The sequence below is a fragment of the Pipistrellus kuhlii genome, unplaced genomic scaffold, assembly GCF_014108245.1.
Source record: "Pipistrellus kuhlii isolate mPipKuh1 unplaced genomic scaffold, mPipKuh1.p scaffold_m20_p_2, whole genome shotgun sequence".
In the NCBI taxonomy this organism is placed as follows: Eukaryota; Metazoa; Chordata; class Mammalia; order Chiroptera; family Vespertilionidae; genus Pipistrellus; species Pipistrellus kuhlii.
The window spans coordinates 79,965,349-79,982,923 of record NW_023425515.1 but is presented as its reverse complement, the minus strand read 5'-3'; the positions used below and the strand labels follow the sequence as shown (position 1 = coordinate 79,982,923).

The 17,575-nt window shown below is 35.5% G+C and overlaps 1 protein-coding gene across 3 annotated transcripts in view; it reads left to right on the top strand.

The window, feature by feature from the left end:
• The window catches only part of CADM2 (cell adhesion molecule 2), a 1,125,034-nt gene that overhangs the window by 954,700 nt on the left and 152,759 nt on the right, over positions 1-17,575 (top strand). For all 3 annotated transcript variants that reach the window (XM_036445003.2, XM_036445004.2, XM_045584061.1), the window contains 2 exons: positions 7,459-7,611; positions 9,241-9,378. In XM_036445003.2, coding sequence (XP_036300896.1) covers positions 7,459-7,611; positions 9,241-9,378 — 291 coding nt within the window. The remainder of the gene's footprint in view (positions 1-7,458; positions 7,612-9,240; positions 9,379-17,575) is intronic.

Here is a 17,575-nt window from a genome sequence, read left to right as displayed (position 1 = left end):
TTTATTTGTATGTATTAAGCAATTCAGTTTGTCTTTAGTGATGTTATACAATTTTCACAAAATAAACTGAGGAAAACAGAGTTAAGTTTCTTTTGCCAAAATTCACTATCATTGAAAGTTCTATCTGTTTGTCAGTGGGGCTTGTGTTAGAGGAAATGAAATTGAACACAGTGGGTGTGTAACATGTTTTATCCATACAGTATCATGGCAGGAGCCTGAGGTTTTCCCTTTTGGTGACCTCATTTTAAAAACCAAGAAATTGTGATAAATATTTAAAAAAAAATAAATCATAGTTTTGAAGAGTAGTTGAAATAGCATGAAGTCCTATGGGGAAATAACAAATCTGTGCCCCACTGTTTTCCTGTAGCATCTGAACAAGGCATATATATTAGGATATTTAGGGGATAGAACATGAAAGAGACATTTTTGAAAATGCCTGTGAATCCTAATGGAATTGTGAACACAATCATGATCAAAGTTGCCTTATATTTGATATTCAATAAAAATCAGTTTTAAAAATATTTGTAATATGTCTCCTTATGAAATTAGAGTCAACAGAGAATGGTAGCAGAGGGACTATGATCATAATGTATGTGTTATTTGAGTGTGTGAGAGGATGGTTTTTAAAAATACATTAAAGTCATGAAAATTTAGAATTTCCTCAAATCTTAATATTTTATAATGCCTACTCTTTCAGAAAGCTTCAGGAATTTAAGATTTTATGGCACTTGGGATCTCTCTCTTCCTGGATGGCAAATGTGTACAATGAATTTTAAGTTACGATATCTTCATAATTTCCCATACTTGATCAAATGAATGTAAATTTTAATTGTGTTTTTATTGAAGACTTATATCCAACTGTTAGACTAACTCAAAGAAATATCATATACCCTCCAATGAAATAAAATACTGCAAAGATCACCACAATTAGAGAATTGACAGTAATATAATTCACCAGTCTTATTTGGATTTCATCATATTTATGTGTGTGTGTGTGTGTGTGTGTGTGTGTGTGTGTGTGGTGTATGTGTTTCCATGCATTTTATTACATGTGTAAGTTCATGTGTCCATCACCATTGTCAATATACAAAATACTTTCTTCACTACAGGCATTTTTTTTTTAATTGGGGTAACATCAGTTAATAAAATTACATAGGTTTCAAGTATACAATTCTATAATACACCTTCTGTATATTTTATTTTGTGTTTACAAAATAAAGTCTTCTTCCATCACAATTTATACCCTATTTACCTTCTTCTACCTCTCTTCACTATACTGTTCCCTCTGGCAATCACTATACTATTGTCTTATGCTGTGTGAAATAAGCCAGTCCGTAACAGTCAAGTACCATTTGATTTCACTTATGTGGAATCTAATGAAAAACAAAACAAAACAAAAAACTAACAAAGTGGAAACAGACATAGATACAGAAAATATATTGGTAGCTGTTAAAGGGGACTGGCTTGGGGCTGGGTGAGAAGGGGGGAGGGATTAAACCAAGACAAAAACAATGACTATGTGCTGTTCTTTTATAAACATACTAGAGGCCCAATGCACATGTTTGGGCACTTGGGTGGGGAGGGGGGTCCTGCATCCTCTCACAATCCAAGAGCCCTCGGTGAATGTCTGATTGATGGCTGTCAGACATCTTGAGCACTGCCATGGAGGTGGAGAGGTTCCTGCCACTGCTGCTATACTTGCTAGCCGTGTGCCCAGCTTCTGCCTGAGTGGTGCTCCCCCTGTGGGAGCACAATGATGACCAGGGGGCAGCTCCTATGTTGAGCATCTGCCCCCTGTTGGTCAGTGCATGTTATAATGACCACTTGTTCTGTGGTTTGGTTGATTTGCATATTACCCTTTTATTATATAGGATTAATTTTCCTCCTACTCCCCTTCACTCCTTACTATCCTTGTCCTTTGGTAACTACTAATCTCTTTTTAATATCTATAATTTTATTTAAAGACACTGTATAAATGTCTTCCATTTCAATTTATTTTTATATTTTTTGAGTGCATCACTTTGCATATTTTCTTAGTAGTTGTTCCATGTACTGAAATATATATATGTGAACTATTGTAGCATGCTAATAGCAATGTTTTACCATTTCAGATGTAGTACGGAAACCTATACTTCCATTAGGTCCCTTTGCCCTACTTCTCTGGAATATTCCTTTATAAATGTTGAACATGGCATCAATTGATGTTATAATTTGTTTCAACCAGTATATAAGAGAAAATCAGGAGTAAGGTAGTCAATATTATATTTATTTACCCAATTTTTTTATCTTTCAGTTGTTCTTTCTTCCTTTTTGATGGTCTAAGACCTCTTCTAGTCTGTTTAAAGAAACTTTCTTAAAAAATTTTAAGACAAATATGCAGGAAACATATGTTATTAGTTTTCCTTCTTTTAAGAATATATTTATTTCCTGAAGGTTAGTTTCACTGGATACAAATCCATCATTGACAGTTCCTTTGAAAAATTGCTCTGCTCTTTCTTCCCTCCATGATTTCAAATAAGAAATCTATTGTCATTTGAATTGGTGTTCTCCTATAAGTAACATGTCTTTATCTCTGGCTGCTTTCCAGACTTTTTTTTCTTTGTCTGAATTTCAGTCATTTGATCTTCAGGTTTATCCTCTTTGATAGTTGTTTCTTTTTTTTTATTCTCTACATTTATCTCTTTTGCCAAATTTGCAAAGTTTTCAACTATTATTTCCTCAAATACTGATTAAACCCAACTCTCTTAGACCTCTTATGATACAAATGTTGAACATTTTGTTATTGCCCCAAATGTCTCTAAGGCTCTGCTATTTTTAAAAATTTACTTTTCTCTTTTGTTTTGCGTGAGAAAATTCTATTATTCTGTTCTTCAGTTCACTGATTCTCTCCTTTGTCATTTCCATTGTACTTCTGAGCCAAACCAGTGAGTTTGGTCACTATGTTTTGATTTCTATAATTTTCATTTAGTTCTTTAAAAAAATATTGTTGAGAGTATTACAGATGTCTTCCTTTTTTCTCCATTGCCCCCTCTATATGATTACTGCTCAACCCCTGGTCTTCATCACCCTATTGTTTGTGTCCATACGCAATGCATAAATACGTTTAAGTTAATTGGTTAATTACTCCCCACCTTTCCTCTGAAATTTGTCAGTCTGTTTTATGTGTCTGGTTCTATTTTATTCATCAGTTCATTTTGTTCATTAAATTCCTTGTTCATTTATTTGGAGTTTTAGATTCAATTGTTGAAAGATATACATTTATTGACATATTTTTGTTCATATTTCTCTTCTTCTCTTCTCCTCCTCCTCCTCCTCCTCCTCCTCCTCCTCCTCCTTCTTCTTCTTTCCCTCCAACATTTCATGTGATACTGGTTTGGTGATAATTGACTACTTCAGCTTTTTCTTCTTTGTGAAGCTCTTTATCTGACTTTCAATTCTAAGTGATAGTTTTGCTGAGTAGAAATATTGGTTGTAGGTCGGTCCTTGCTATTCATCATTTTGAAAATTGCTTGCCACTTTCTTCTGGCCTGAAAAGTTTCTGTTGAGAAATCATTTGACAGTCATTTTGGTGCTCCCTTGTAGGTAACTGAATGGTTTCTCTTGTTGCTTTTAAAATCTTGTCTTTAGCCAAAACTGGTTTGGCTCAGTGGATAGAATGTTGGTCTGTGGATTGAAAGGTCTCAAGTTCGATTCCAGTCAAGGGCATGTACATTGGTTGTGGGCACATCCCCAGTAGGGGGTATGCAGGAGGTAGCTGGTTGATGTTTCTCTCTCATCGATGTTTCTAGCTGTCTATCCCTCTCCCTTCCTCCTTGTAAAAAAAAAAAAATCAATAAAATATTATTAATTTTTTTTTGGTCTTTAACCTTGGATTTTAATTATTATTTCTTGGTGTCAGTCTCTTTGGGTTTCTCTTGCTTCCGGAACTTGTAAGTTTATTTCTTTCACAGTGTAGGGGAAGTTTTCTGTCATTATTTCTTCAAGTAGGTTTTCAATATCTTGCTCTTTATCTTCTCTTTTTGGCACCCACATGATGTGAACATTGGTATCTTAGAGATTCCTTATACTATCTTCATATTTTAGATTCTTTTGTTGTTGTTGTTGTTGTTGTTGCTCTTCTGATTGGGTGTATTTGCTTTTTCATATCCCAAATTGCTGATTTTATTCTTGGCATCCTCTTCTCCATTGTTGATTCCCACAAGGTTATTTTCTTTTCAGTTAGAGTATCCTTCATTTCTGACTGGTCCCTTTTCATGTCTTTGACATTTTCACTAATTTTTTTTTTGAAATTCTCATTAAGATCTTGGGAATTCTCACTAAGTCTCTTAGAGCTCTCACTATGATCCTTGAGCATTCTTATAACCATTATTTTAAGCTCTGTATCTAGAGTTTGATTACTTCCATTTCAGTTAGGTTATGTTTGTTTATTTTCCCTGGAGATTTATCTTGTCCTTTTATTTGTGACATGTTTTGTTTGTTTGTTTGTTTTCTCTCTGCATTTGGCTCCTTCCCTGTGTTTGTTTCTATGTATTAGGCAGAGCTGATATGTCTCCTAGAATTGGTAGAATGGCCTTGTGTAGTAAGTCCTTTGGGACCTTGCGGCTCAGCCTTCTCAGTAACTTGTGTAGTCCGTATGCACTGTCTTATTATAGTTGAGCCTTGATTGCTGTTGGTGTCACTTTGAGTAATTAACCTTGGGTCATTTGGCTGTGAGTACCAGATGTGACCACAGTGGAAAAACTGCTGTGCAGGAGATACTCTCTGAAACAGGACTTGCTTCAGTGGGCTTTGGTGCTCACTGAGTCTACTCCTTGAATGTGTTGCTTGTGGATGTGTAAAATTGTAATCAAACATGTTCTGAAACTGTCTGCCAGGTGAATTTGCTGTGGAGCCCCCCTGGTGGTGCAAATTCAGCTACTGCCCATGTTCTGCCAGGGGTCACTGGTCAGGAGCTACAGAGTGACCGATCTGCAGATGGCTACTACTTGTGTTGGTCTTTAAAGTGCCCAGGAGAAGCCAGACTGTGAAATGATGCAGGCTTCTGCTAGTTCCAGGCCTGAGTCCTCTTATTGAATGGTATGGGGTTATTTGTTTGAGAGATTTTAAGAAAGTCTGAACTCAATCAGGACAGGTCATTCATATGGAAAGACCCTGCAAAAAGCTTAGGTGAGGCTACAAATTGGGTAGGGGGGATGGTCTCAAGGGATCACCAGGGTGAAGTGAATAGTTTAAGCTAAGTTATGGAGACTCAGATTTGGCCCCTGCCAGTCAACTCTGTGAAATGAGAGGTCTCAGCATAGGAACAATGACCACTGTAAGCATTCCTGTATAGGAGAAAGCCACTCCCAAGTTCTTGCTGCAATATCAGTAATCCACATCCATCCCATATGTTCCTGGATCCCCAAGAGCTACTGAACCAATGCTGGAATTCAGAAAGAATGAGTCTGAGTAAATCCTTGTACTGGCCCTTTAAGAGGAACACCTAGAACTCCAGCAGTCTCCATCTTCCCCAGCCATAATCTCCAATGGTTTTTTATCAAATACTGTTTTAAATATTCCACTATCTTGGTTCTTCCCCTTCATTTGGTTCATTTTTATAACTTATTTTTCTTTGCTAATATTTTAAATATATATTTGAAGAAGCTTATTACTTGTTAAATTATTTTAATAAAATATCTTTTAAAATTCTTTGTTAGATAATTTCAACATGTATTTCAACTCAGTATTGACATCTGTTGATCATGTTCTCTTATTCAAGTTATGATTTTGGGGCATTTGGTGTGGCCAAAGTCTTAGCAGCAGCAGCATAAATATCATAATCGTTACATTCTAGACACTTTGTATATTAAGTTAGAGGATTCTGAACTCCATTTAAACTCCCTTTTCTATGAGGCAGTCATCCTAATTAGGTTTAGTACACATACCCTCGAGTACTTTTGCAGGCTATGGTTACACAAATTTGTCAGAACCTTGGTAGTTCTATTTGGTCAGCTTGAGTGGTCTAGTTCCACTGGAAATTGCACCAGATGTCTACAGATGCCACCAAAGTGGGCAGATTTGCTCCCTCAGTCCAGGCTGTCTGGTTGATCTAAGTGTGGTCAATAGTCCTGTAGCTTATTGAGAGATCACATTTAAAGCTGGTTACTTCAGGGGCTGCCCTGCTGCCCTTGTTTCCAATCAGCTGCTTTCTCTTTGTAGGGAAAGGAGTCCACAGACCATTAGGGATATATTTCACTTCCCATGGACACTTGTCACTGATGCTCTCTCTTGATCCTCCTTACTTGTGATGTTGCTGTTGGAACTTCAATTTGCTTAGCACTAAAAATTAGTCTACCTAACATGTGCTGTGAGGTTGTTGTTGGCAAAAGCCAGGTCTTCATTGCCTTTAACTGTTATTTGCCTCCATGTTGTTCCTTAGGACCTGATGTTCCTAACGGCTCTCCTTTCTCTTTCTACCTTTTAAAGTAATTCATCAATGTCTCTTGCTTAATCCCAGGTTGTATAACTGTAGCTGGTGAGATATATAATGATGTTTAAACTTTTTAATCATTTCTTATAAAATGAGTGAAGAGAAGTATGATTTCTGTGAAAACAAGTGTTCTGTATCAGAATAGGTGGCTTGATCTAATGAATATATAAAAAATAATTAACAGACAGTACAGCAGAGGTACCAATGAATCAGAAGAGATTTTAACATCTGGTACCTTACAGGAGCTTTCCAGCTGAATGTCAGTTCTGGTTTAAATGAACTTTAACAGGCATCTGTACTGTGGAGAGCTTTTAATATGCTAATGTTCACTGTTAGTTTCTTGGAAGAAATGCAGCAGCCATAGTTTTCCCAAATTTATCTGTCCATAGAAGCGAGTCCTTTTGTTCATAGTTTTTCTTTTTTAAAAAAATATATTTTATCTATTTTTAACAGAGAAGAAGGAAGAGGGATAGAGAGTTAGAGACATTGATCAGCTGCCTCCTGAACACCTCCCCCACCCCTACTGGGATGTGCCTGCAACCAAGGTACATGCCCTTGGCCAGAACTGAACCTGGGACTCTTCAGTCCACAGGCTGACACTCTGTCTACTGAGCCAAACCAATTAGGGCTATAGGTTTTTGTTTGTTTGTTTGTTTGTTTGTTTGTTTTTGGCATTAGCATTTCATGAAAGACTTTGTGGAGGAAAGCCACTTATATCAATATAATCTACCGCATCCGAAGTAATGTATTAAATACAATCATTTAAATAAAAAGTTATTTCTGAGAACCTTAAGGAGCAGTTAATTCTACTTTTAATTTTTAAATCTGATACAATATTTCAGTATAAACTGCCCTGTAAACTGTTTCAGTAAATATTTAGATGTGCAGCCAAAGAAGTGTGTATTATGTAGTGCTGAAAATATTCAGCCTAACAGTACTGACTTTTTATAATATTGCCATTTTATATTTTTAATACTTTCTCTTTCCAGCTTTAAGGGACAATAGGATTGAGCTGGTTCGGGCTTCTTGGCATGAACTGAGTATCAGCGTCAGTGATGTGTCTCTCTCCGATGAAGGACAGTACACTTGTTCTTTATTTACAATGCCTGTCAAGACTTCCAAGGCCTATCTTACTGTTCTGGGTAAGTTCAAGGAACAAACACAATGTATTCACAAGACTGAGAGATTTGTACTTGTAAAATACTATCACACACACACACACACACACACACACACGCCCACACACACACACACACACACACACACAGTTGATTTAAGAGAGAGAGAAAAACATCAATATGACAGAGAAACATCAATCAGTTACTTCCTGCGGCCTGTTGGGGATCAAGCTGGAAACCTGGGCATGTGCCCTAACTGGGAATCAAACCAGCAATTTTGAGGGACATGGGACAACGTTTAACCAACTAAGCCACGCAAGTCAGTACTACAACACATGCCAGGTATATATTATAATTATCATAATAATAGATGCAGTTTCATCTCACTTCTATGACATTTTAACAAAAGTTGTTTAAAAATCACACTTCTCATTTTTTAGACAAAGGGAGGTAGAAAGATTTTTATGACTTCTAAAAGCACATACCCATTTATTTCTTAGCCATCAGTAGACACCAGGTTTCTTGATTTTCAATTAAATTCCTTTGTAGCAACTCATCTATATATTGTATAGGTGGTGATCCTTTCATAAGTGATAGAATAATGAGCATAATGAATTTAATATGTTTATAGGGTGCTCCTTCATTTTATCATATCGGTCATTTGAGATGGCTTTCTCTAATATGTTATAGCTTTCAGATTTAACCCCATTATGTATTTCAGTGCATTGAAATAGCTGACATTTCCATGTGTCTTCTCACTTTTTAAATCTGTAGTTTTTTAGATTCCTAAATGAAATGCAAAATGTCACTTGTGCATGCAGCTTGTAACTTATCTGTGCTTCTATTCTCTAAATATTGAGCCATTTAAAAAATATATTTTATGGATTTTTACAGAGAGGAAGGGAGAGGGATAGAGAGCTAGAAACATTGATGAGAGAGAAACATCAACCAGCTGCACACCCCCTACCCGGGATGTGCCCACAACCAATGTAAATACCCTTGACCAGAATTGAATCTGGGAACTTTAGTCAGTAGACCGACGCTCTACCACTGAGCCAAACCAGTTTTGACTTTTGAGCCATTTTTTCGAAAGGTTAGAGTGACATAAAAAAAGCAATGCATTCATAGAGTTTCAGAGGAAATATAGTTGCATCTCAGAGCTCTCTGTGATTCCACAAACGTCAGTGGCCCAACAGCTGAAATTGCTGCAGTTTATTGAAACACACCTGTGTTCTGAACAACTTAGAGGGATTTCAAGATGGATATTTTTGTCCCTATCTTGCCTTCCTTTTTTCATACATAAAGCCTGACATGGCATTTAAAAGAACTAATACATGTTGTTCTGTTGGGTGGGAATATTAAAAGTTAATTCAGCTAGTGAATTGGTTTTGTACATAGGATAAGAAACCTGCTTCTTTCTAAGTCCCATTGAGACTATTTTATCAAAAATATTTACAAGTTTGCCATTTAGGATATAACATAACCACTAAAATGGAGTTTTTTCAGGATAACAACATTTATCTATATTTATATATCATACAGTTGCTTATTATTCTTGATGAACTTATTGCCAATTTACTTTTGTTTGTAGAAATAATAGTAACAAGAATGAACCAACCCCAATGATGGATGTTTCATTTGTTTATACTTCAGGTGTTCCTGAAAAGCCTCAAATTAGCGGATTTTCATCACCAGTTATGGAGGGAGACTTGATGCAGCTGACATGTAAAACATCTGGTAGTAAACCTGCAGCTGATATAAGATGGTTCAAAAACGACAAAGAGATTAAAGGTAAAGAATGGAAAAGGTCTTAAATCAAAATTAATGTGCTGAAAATAGTATGAAAATTTAAATGCACTTAACATTTTCTTTTTGATACCACATTCATTTTCTAAGTTTAATTTAACCAAATTTACCCATTTCTTAAATAAGGTAATTTTACAATATATATATATTAATATTGTATTTATGCCTCAGTTTTTCTCATTTAAACAGGCCTATAATAATATGTAGAGAATGTTGGTGGAATTAAGATATAAAAATGCATTAGTTAATATATTAAAAAAACACATAGATTTGTGTTGATAGTAGTAAGTACTAAGGATAAGTTAGATATTTCAGAACTCACCTATAATATTTAGATTATAAACAGAGAAACTTCATGACTTATTTCTTAAATTTGTTGGTTTCTGGAATTACAAAATTTTGATAATAAAACTGACTAAGCATCATTAAATCTGATTCCTAGTAATTCTCAAGAGAGAAAATACAATTGACTCATTTCAGTAAAAATACACAGTAAGTCATATCTTGGAGATATTGCAAATGCAGTGTCAGACCACTGCATATCTCAATAAACCAAGTTACACATTTTTTTTCATATCCAGTGCATATAAATGTTATATTTACATTATACTGCAGTCTACTAAGTGTATAATAGCATTATGTAAAAAAAAAAAAAATGCCAACTATCTTCTGAGCCTTCAGTGAGTTCTAATCTTTTTGCCTCATTGTTGATGGCTTCTGACTGATCAGGGTGGTGAGTGCTGAAGGCTGGAGGTTGTGGTAATTTCTTAAAATAAGACAGCAGTGATATTTTTTATGCACTGGTTGACCTTTTCTTTCACAAACAATTTCTTTTAGCATGTGATGCTTTTTTTGTAGTATTACTAAATAGTGGAACTTCTTTCAAAATTTAAATTAATCCTCTCAAAACCTGCTGTTGCTTTATCAAGTAAGTTTATGTACTTTCTAAATCTTTCGTTGCTATTTCAACAACACTTACAGCATTTCACCAGGAGTAGATTCCATCACAAGAAACCACTTTCTTTGCTCATCCATAAAAAGCAAATCCTTGTTTATTAAAGTTCTTTTTTTCATGAGATTGCATAGATTCAGTCATATCTTTAGGTTTTACTTCTACTTTTCTTGCCTTTTCTACCATATCTGCAGCAACTTACTCCACTGAAGTCTTGAACCCCACAAAGTCATTCATGAGGATTGTAATCAACTTCTTCCAAATTTGTGTTAATGCTGATATTTAGACCTCTTCCCATGAATCACAGATATTCTTAATGACATCTAGAATGGTGAATCTTTTCCAGAGGGTTTCCTATTGAGTTTTCCAAGACCCATTAGAGAAATCACTCTGTGGCAGCTATAACCTTATGAAATATATGTATTTTTTAAATTAGAAGATTTCAAAGTAAAAATTATTCTTCGGTCCATGGACTGCAAATCAAATGTTGGTTTAACAGGGGTGAAAACAGCATGAATCTTATACATCTCCATCTACAATAAGTTATTGGGTAACCAGTTGCATTTCATTGAGCAACAATATTTTGAAAGAAAAATAAATTCTGCATAGTAGGTATGGACAGTGGATTTAATATATTCAGTAAACAATGTTATACACCAATGTGCTGTTATCCAGGCTTTGTTGATGTATTTATAGAGCATAGGCAGAGTAGATTAGCATGACTTTTAAGGGCCCTAGGATTTTCAAAATGATAAAAGGGCTTCGACTTACAGTCAACATCTGCATTAGCCCCTAACAACAGAGTCAGTCTGTCATTTGAAGCTTTGAAGCTAGGCATTGACTTCTCCTTTCTAGCTATGAAAATCCTAGATGATATTTTCTTCCAATATAAGGATATTTTGTCTACATTGAAAAATATGTTAATGTAGGCACCTTCATTGGTTATCTTAGCTAGATTTTCTAGATAACTTATTGCAGCTTATACACCTATACTTGCTGCTTCACTTTGTACTTTTGTGTAATGGGTGTGGGTTATTTTCTTAAACCTCATGAACCAACTTCTGCTTGTTTCAAGCTTTTCTTTTGCAACTATCTCTCTTGTCCCAAACTTCATAGAATTAAAGAGAATTAGGGCCTTGCTCTGGATTAGAGTTTTGGCTTAAAAATAGGTTGTGGCTTTCTCCAGATCACTAAACTTTTCTCCATATCAGCAACAAAACCATTTTCCTTCGTTATCATTCATGTGTTCACTGAAATAGCATTTTTAGTTTACTCAATAACTTTTCCTTTGCATTAAAAACTTAGCTAACCATTCAATGCAGCAGCCCTAGTTTTTGGGCTTTCTCAGCCTTCGACATGCCTTTCTTACTGAGCTTAATCATTTCTAGCTTTTGATAAGTGAGAGATGTAGAACTCTCCCTCTTACTTGTGCAGTTAGAGGCCATTGCATGGTTATTAATTGTCCTCATTTCATTATTGTTGTATCTCATGAAATAAAGAGGCCTGAGTAAAGAATGAAAGAGAGAAGGGGGAATGCTAGTCAGTGGAGCAATCAGAACACACACACATTATTTATTTATTAAGTTTGCTATCTTATGTGGTGCCTCAAAAATTACAATAGTGACATTGAAGATCACTGGTCAAAAATCACCATAACAAATATAATAATGAAAAAGTTTGAATTATTGTAAGAATTATCAAAATATGACACATAGACACAAAGTGAGCACATGCTGTTGAAAAATGATTACGATAGACTTGCTCAACACAGGGTTGCCCCAAATCTTCAAATTGTAAAACACAGTATCTGTAAAGACCAATAAAATGATTCATATCAGTAGTTTAAGCATAGTTTTATTCTTACTTCATACACCTAAATTTAAATGCACATATACACACACACTTAGATACATTCTTTTAAGAAGATATATGGCCGAAACCGGTTTGGCTCAGTGGTAGAGCGTCGGTCTGGGGACTGAAAGGTCCCAGGTTCTATTCCGGTCAAGGGAATGTACCTGGGTTGCGAGCACATCCCCAGTAGGGGGTGTGCAAGAGGCAGCTGGTTGATGTTTCTCTCTCATCGATGTTTCTAGCTCTCTATATCTCTCCCTTCCTCTCTGTAAAAAATCAATAAAATATATTAAAAAAAAAAAGAAAGAAGATATATGATTATAGGGGAGATGACAAGTCAGGTTAAGTAGTATTATTTATTGCCCCACATAAAGGTATCTTGGACTTGATGTCACATTTGCATTAAAATCAAAGTATAAGAATTATTTATGATGATTGTTAAAAAAATGTTTCCATGTGTATAGTCAACACCTTGTTATTCTCAACATAACCTAAGAAAAAAGTTTTTTAAAACCATTGGGATTACTTTAATTTATAAGTCTAATATTTTATCTTATATTAAAATAATTCTTTTTAATGGGTATGCAATGCAACAGATAAGATTGCCTACACTACTGAGAAATTATAGGTTTATAATCCTATAATTATTCAATTTTTGTGTGTGTTTAATTACTCTCTCTGTATATTTCATTTCCCAAGTAGGATTTATGTGTAATTTGTTTCTAAACCTGACCTTTGTTTCAGATCTTCTAATAAATACATTTTATTGGATAAAATTTAGAGAACTATAAGCCTCCAAGGCACTATTTAAATATCTTGATGTGCTAAGTTAAACTTTCAGGTCACTATGTAATCTTATCCTATATTCTTCTGGTGTTTAGTAACATCCATTCAAACCTGTCTTCAGGATATGTTTGCTTAGGCATGTCTGAACTTGGTAAGATTTTTCCTAAATAGACCCTCTACACTGCTTCCAGAGTTATCTTACTATGACAGGGATATAATTTGGCCACTTTTCCTTTTTTTAAATTAAATATATTGGGGGTGACAATGATTAATAAGATTATGTAGATTTCAGCTGTATATTTCTATGGTACATGCTCTATATATTGCCTACCACTCCAAGTCAAATCATCTTTTGGCATTCTGCCCTTTACTAATTCCCCAGCACTTATCCTGTGGTAACCACAATACTATAGACATCTGTGTCAATGAGTTTTAGTTTTATATTCTATATGAGTGAGATCATATGTTCTTAGCTTTTGCTGACTGACTTACTTCACTTAGCATGATATTATCAAGGTCCATTCATGTTGTCACAAATAATAGTATTTCATGTTTTCTTATGGCTGAGTAGTATTCCATTGTATATACATACATACTACATCTTTTTTATCCAATCATCTATTGAAGGACACTTTGGTTGTTCCCATGTCTTGGCCAACATGAATTAATTTTTCAATTAACATAAGGCGTATATATCTTTGTAAATAAATTTTTGTTGAAATTTGGGGGTTATACCCAAAGAAGTGGTTGCTTGATTATACAGAAGCTCTATTACTAATTTTTTGAGGTACCTCCATACTGTTTTCCATAGTGGCTATACCTGTTTACATTTCTACCAGCAATAAATGAAGGTTCCTTTTTCTCTGCAACTTTTTTAAGTAGTAATAACCCCTGTTAATTCTTGTCTTGTTGCTACTAACAGGTATGAGGTGGTAACTCATTATAGTCTTGATTTGCATTCTCCTAGTAAGTAGTGAAATTTAGCATGTTTTCATATATCTGTAGGCCATTTTATGTCTTCTTGAGGAAAGTACTTGTTCAGGTCCTCTGCCCATTTTTAAATTGGATTGTTTATTGTATGAGTTCTTAATATATTTTGGGTATTCTCGGAGCTTTGTTTGCAAACATCTTTTCCCACTGAGTTGGTTGCCGTTTTGTTATGTTAGTGGTTTATTCTGCTGTGTGGAAGTTTTTAAGTTTGATATAGTACCATTCATTTATTGTCGCCTTTACTTCCCTTGCTTTTGAGGTCAGATTTATTACATCTTCTCTAAGACCAAGCTCCATAAGTTTAGTAATATATTTATTCTATGTAATTTATTGTTTCAGAACTTATATTTAGGCCACTTTTTTCTGCTTAAATACTTCTGATTGAATGCCCTAACCTCCAGAATAAATTTAAAATTTGTAGTCTTTGGCCTGTCAGAATGCTCTAGGTGGTGAATGCTTACACTTCACATATATTCTGTGCAGTGTTTTTGGAAAGAATTATTGTACCCTATTCCAACATGCCTGCATGAAGGCTTCTCCACAGCAACATATAATTCTGATTCCCCAGTGTGGAAGCTCTTGAAAAAGGTCCAAAAGCTGTCATTGTGTGAGTGTGTGTTTGTACTTGCGCACACAAGCTTTAGGCTTTATCTCATAGTTATGAATAACTAAGCCAATGACATCGGTGACTCCTTCAAATTCATCAGTGACTCCTCCCTCTCCCCTTTATTAGAAATTAGGGGGTGGGACTGAATGTTGTAATCTCTAACCATATGGTTGGCTCTTACTAGCAACCAGCTTCCACCTTTGAGTTGGGTCCAAGTCAACTCATAAACAGAACAAGAGACACCATTGTTACCCTCGTTACTTAGAAACTTCCAGGCAGTGGGAACTGAGAGCCAGTAATGAATGAAGACAAAGAATATCTTAGAAATGTATTTCAGTCACCTGAATGTCTAGATAGATATAGATATAAATCATATATAGATATAGATATAGATAATTATATTTCTTATAAATCATAATTTGGCTTATTCTAAAATGTTTCTCTTAAATCCTCTTCTTGAGTTGAATTGTTTTATTAACTATGCACACCCCTTCCTTAATTCTGACATAATTAGTTGGTTATTCAGATCCTCTAAATTGTTTAGTATTTTATTTGTGTTTCAAGGATGTATCTTTCTTATATCCTCAGAGAGAACAGCATTGGACATTAATATTGATGTATTGATTTTAGCATTGTAGCCTTGTAAGGAACCAATAATGTAGTTATTTATATAAAACTAGAGGCCCGGTGCATGAAATTCATGCAAGGGAAGAGGAGGCGTCCCTCAGGCTGGCCCATGCCATTTTACAATCTGGGACCCCTCGGTTATGGTTCCTAGGCCTGGACAGTGACCAGGGCCTACTGGGACTTTCCTTCCCTGAGCTGCGGGCAGCTGGCCCCAATCCTGCTGTTGCCACTGCTTGCCCTCTGTGCAGCACTATCTCCTCCCTGCCCCTGCCAACTCCCTCTGCAGGCTATAGGCATGGAGTGCAATCTCGTGGCTGGCCTGGGCTTCCATCTACAGCAGGATTGCTGGTTGGTCCCTCACAACTGCCACAGTCCTGCCAGCTGGCTGGCCTGGGTCTCCCTCTGTGGCTGCCAGCCTGGTGGCCGGGGACCTGTGATCATGAGCTATACAGAAAGTGGCCTGGGCCACCCTCTGTGGGCAGTCATGGGGTGATGATGTGGCCCCCGGATCAACTGCATCACACCCACCTTGGCTGGCCTGTCACCAATTCATGTCATAGTATGGCCGTTCTATGTTTGGTTGTTTAGTTGATTTGCATAGTATGCTTTTATTATAATAGATACCTTAACTTTTGAAAATAATTTGGCTTTTTTTCTGAACACCAAACATATTTGGTCATATGTTAGGTAGAGAGGGTACTTGTTTATATTAGGAAACATGAAAATTTTTATTTTTATGAACACCATACTTTAAAATTATCTGAATCAAGATTATAACAAAAATCAAGATAAAACTATATATAAAACCAGTGTATAGCTCTATGTGCCATCCAGAAGTAGTAAAGCATCCTATTTTCCATGCTCTCTAATGCATAGTAATTGATAGAACATTTATTATCCCTACTCATGCATTTATCTATATAGCTTTTTTATTTGTTTATAACTCTTTTGCATGCTTGTATAGTTTGTGTTCACAGCCAGATGAACTTCTTGAGTGGTATAAATGTTGTGTGCATACTCTACACAGAGTGCACAATCATTACTGTCCTCTGGATATGCTAAGTGAAAGTTCCCTCTAAAATCCCTCAGCAGCCCTAACTAGTTTGGCTCAGTGGATAGAGCACTGGCCTGCGGACTGAAGGGTCCCAATTTCAATTCTGATCAAGGATATATGCCCAGGTTTTAAGGTCTATCCCCAGTAGGGGGTGTATAGAAGGCAGCCAATCAATGATTCTCTGTCATCATTGATGTTTCTAACTCCCTCTCCCTTTCCCTTCCTCTTTGAAATTATTAAAATATATTTAATAAAATTCCTCAGCAAACACTTCTCTCTGAAAGCAATGCTCTATTCTTACCTTGAACTATTTTGCCTTTTCAGAGGTTAAGAGTGAATTTTTATAAGCTTTTAACTATTTGTTACAATGTCATTTGATACTTTTTTAAAAGACTATTCCTAATGTAAAGTAATGGGAAAAGATAAGCCAATTGAAACCAATTTAATTCAATTTACTAAGAAATTGTTAAAATGCCTCTAATTATACAGCATTCTTTGATATGTGAGCAGAGACTCAAACAAAGAAAACAAGAAGCTGACCTGAAGATGTGTAGGATGTCTTTGGTATGATAAACTAGTTATTGGGATATTTTCCTATAAGGAGAAATGTTTGAAATGATATAAATCACAGAGCTGTTATTACAGTCAAGAGTAAAAGGTTATTCTGAATTTACTTTAACAAAGCATTGGCCAGGTCAGCATATTGATATGAAGTTTCACACTCCATATGATGAATGTATCGACCTTCAAAATGACTTCTGATATCAGGACAGCTCCTTTTTTTCTGTAGAAATCTTTGATTTTCATCTATCCTTACCTAATATAATGAATTTTATTTCCAATCTCAATGAATGTTGTTTGAAAGTCTAGTTGATCATATCTTGTTGGCCAGGATAATCTTATGTTAGATTATAGAACAGTGGTTCTCCAACTTTAGCTGGCACCAGCACCACATCAGGGCTTGTTAAAACTCAAAGTGCAAGGCCCTGGCCCTAGAATTTCTGATTGAATGAATCAGCAGCAGAACCTGAGAACATGCATTTTTTAGCGCTGTTTTAAATGCATGAGCTATTCTGATGATACCATTTGGAAAGCACGTTGGTACAGAGAAAATAAAGTTCAGGAATATCAGTAACTTATAAGAAAGCCTTGTTTCTGTCTCTGCACTTTAGTTTTTCTCATTTACTGAGTGAGGGTTGTAATACTTGCCTCAAAGTGCTATTGCAAGAATTTTACATGAGCCAAAATATAGAACATGTTTTCACAGTACAAGGGATCACTTAATACATTTTAGATGTTATTATGATTACTATTT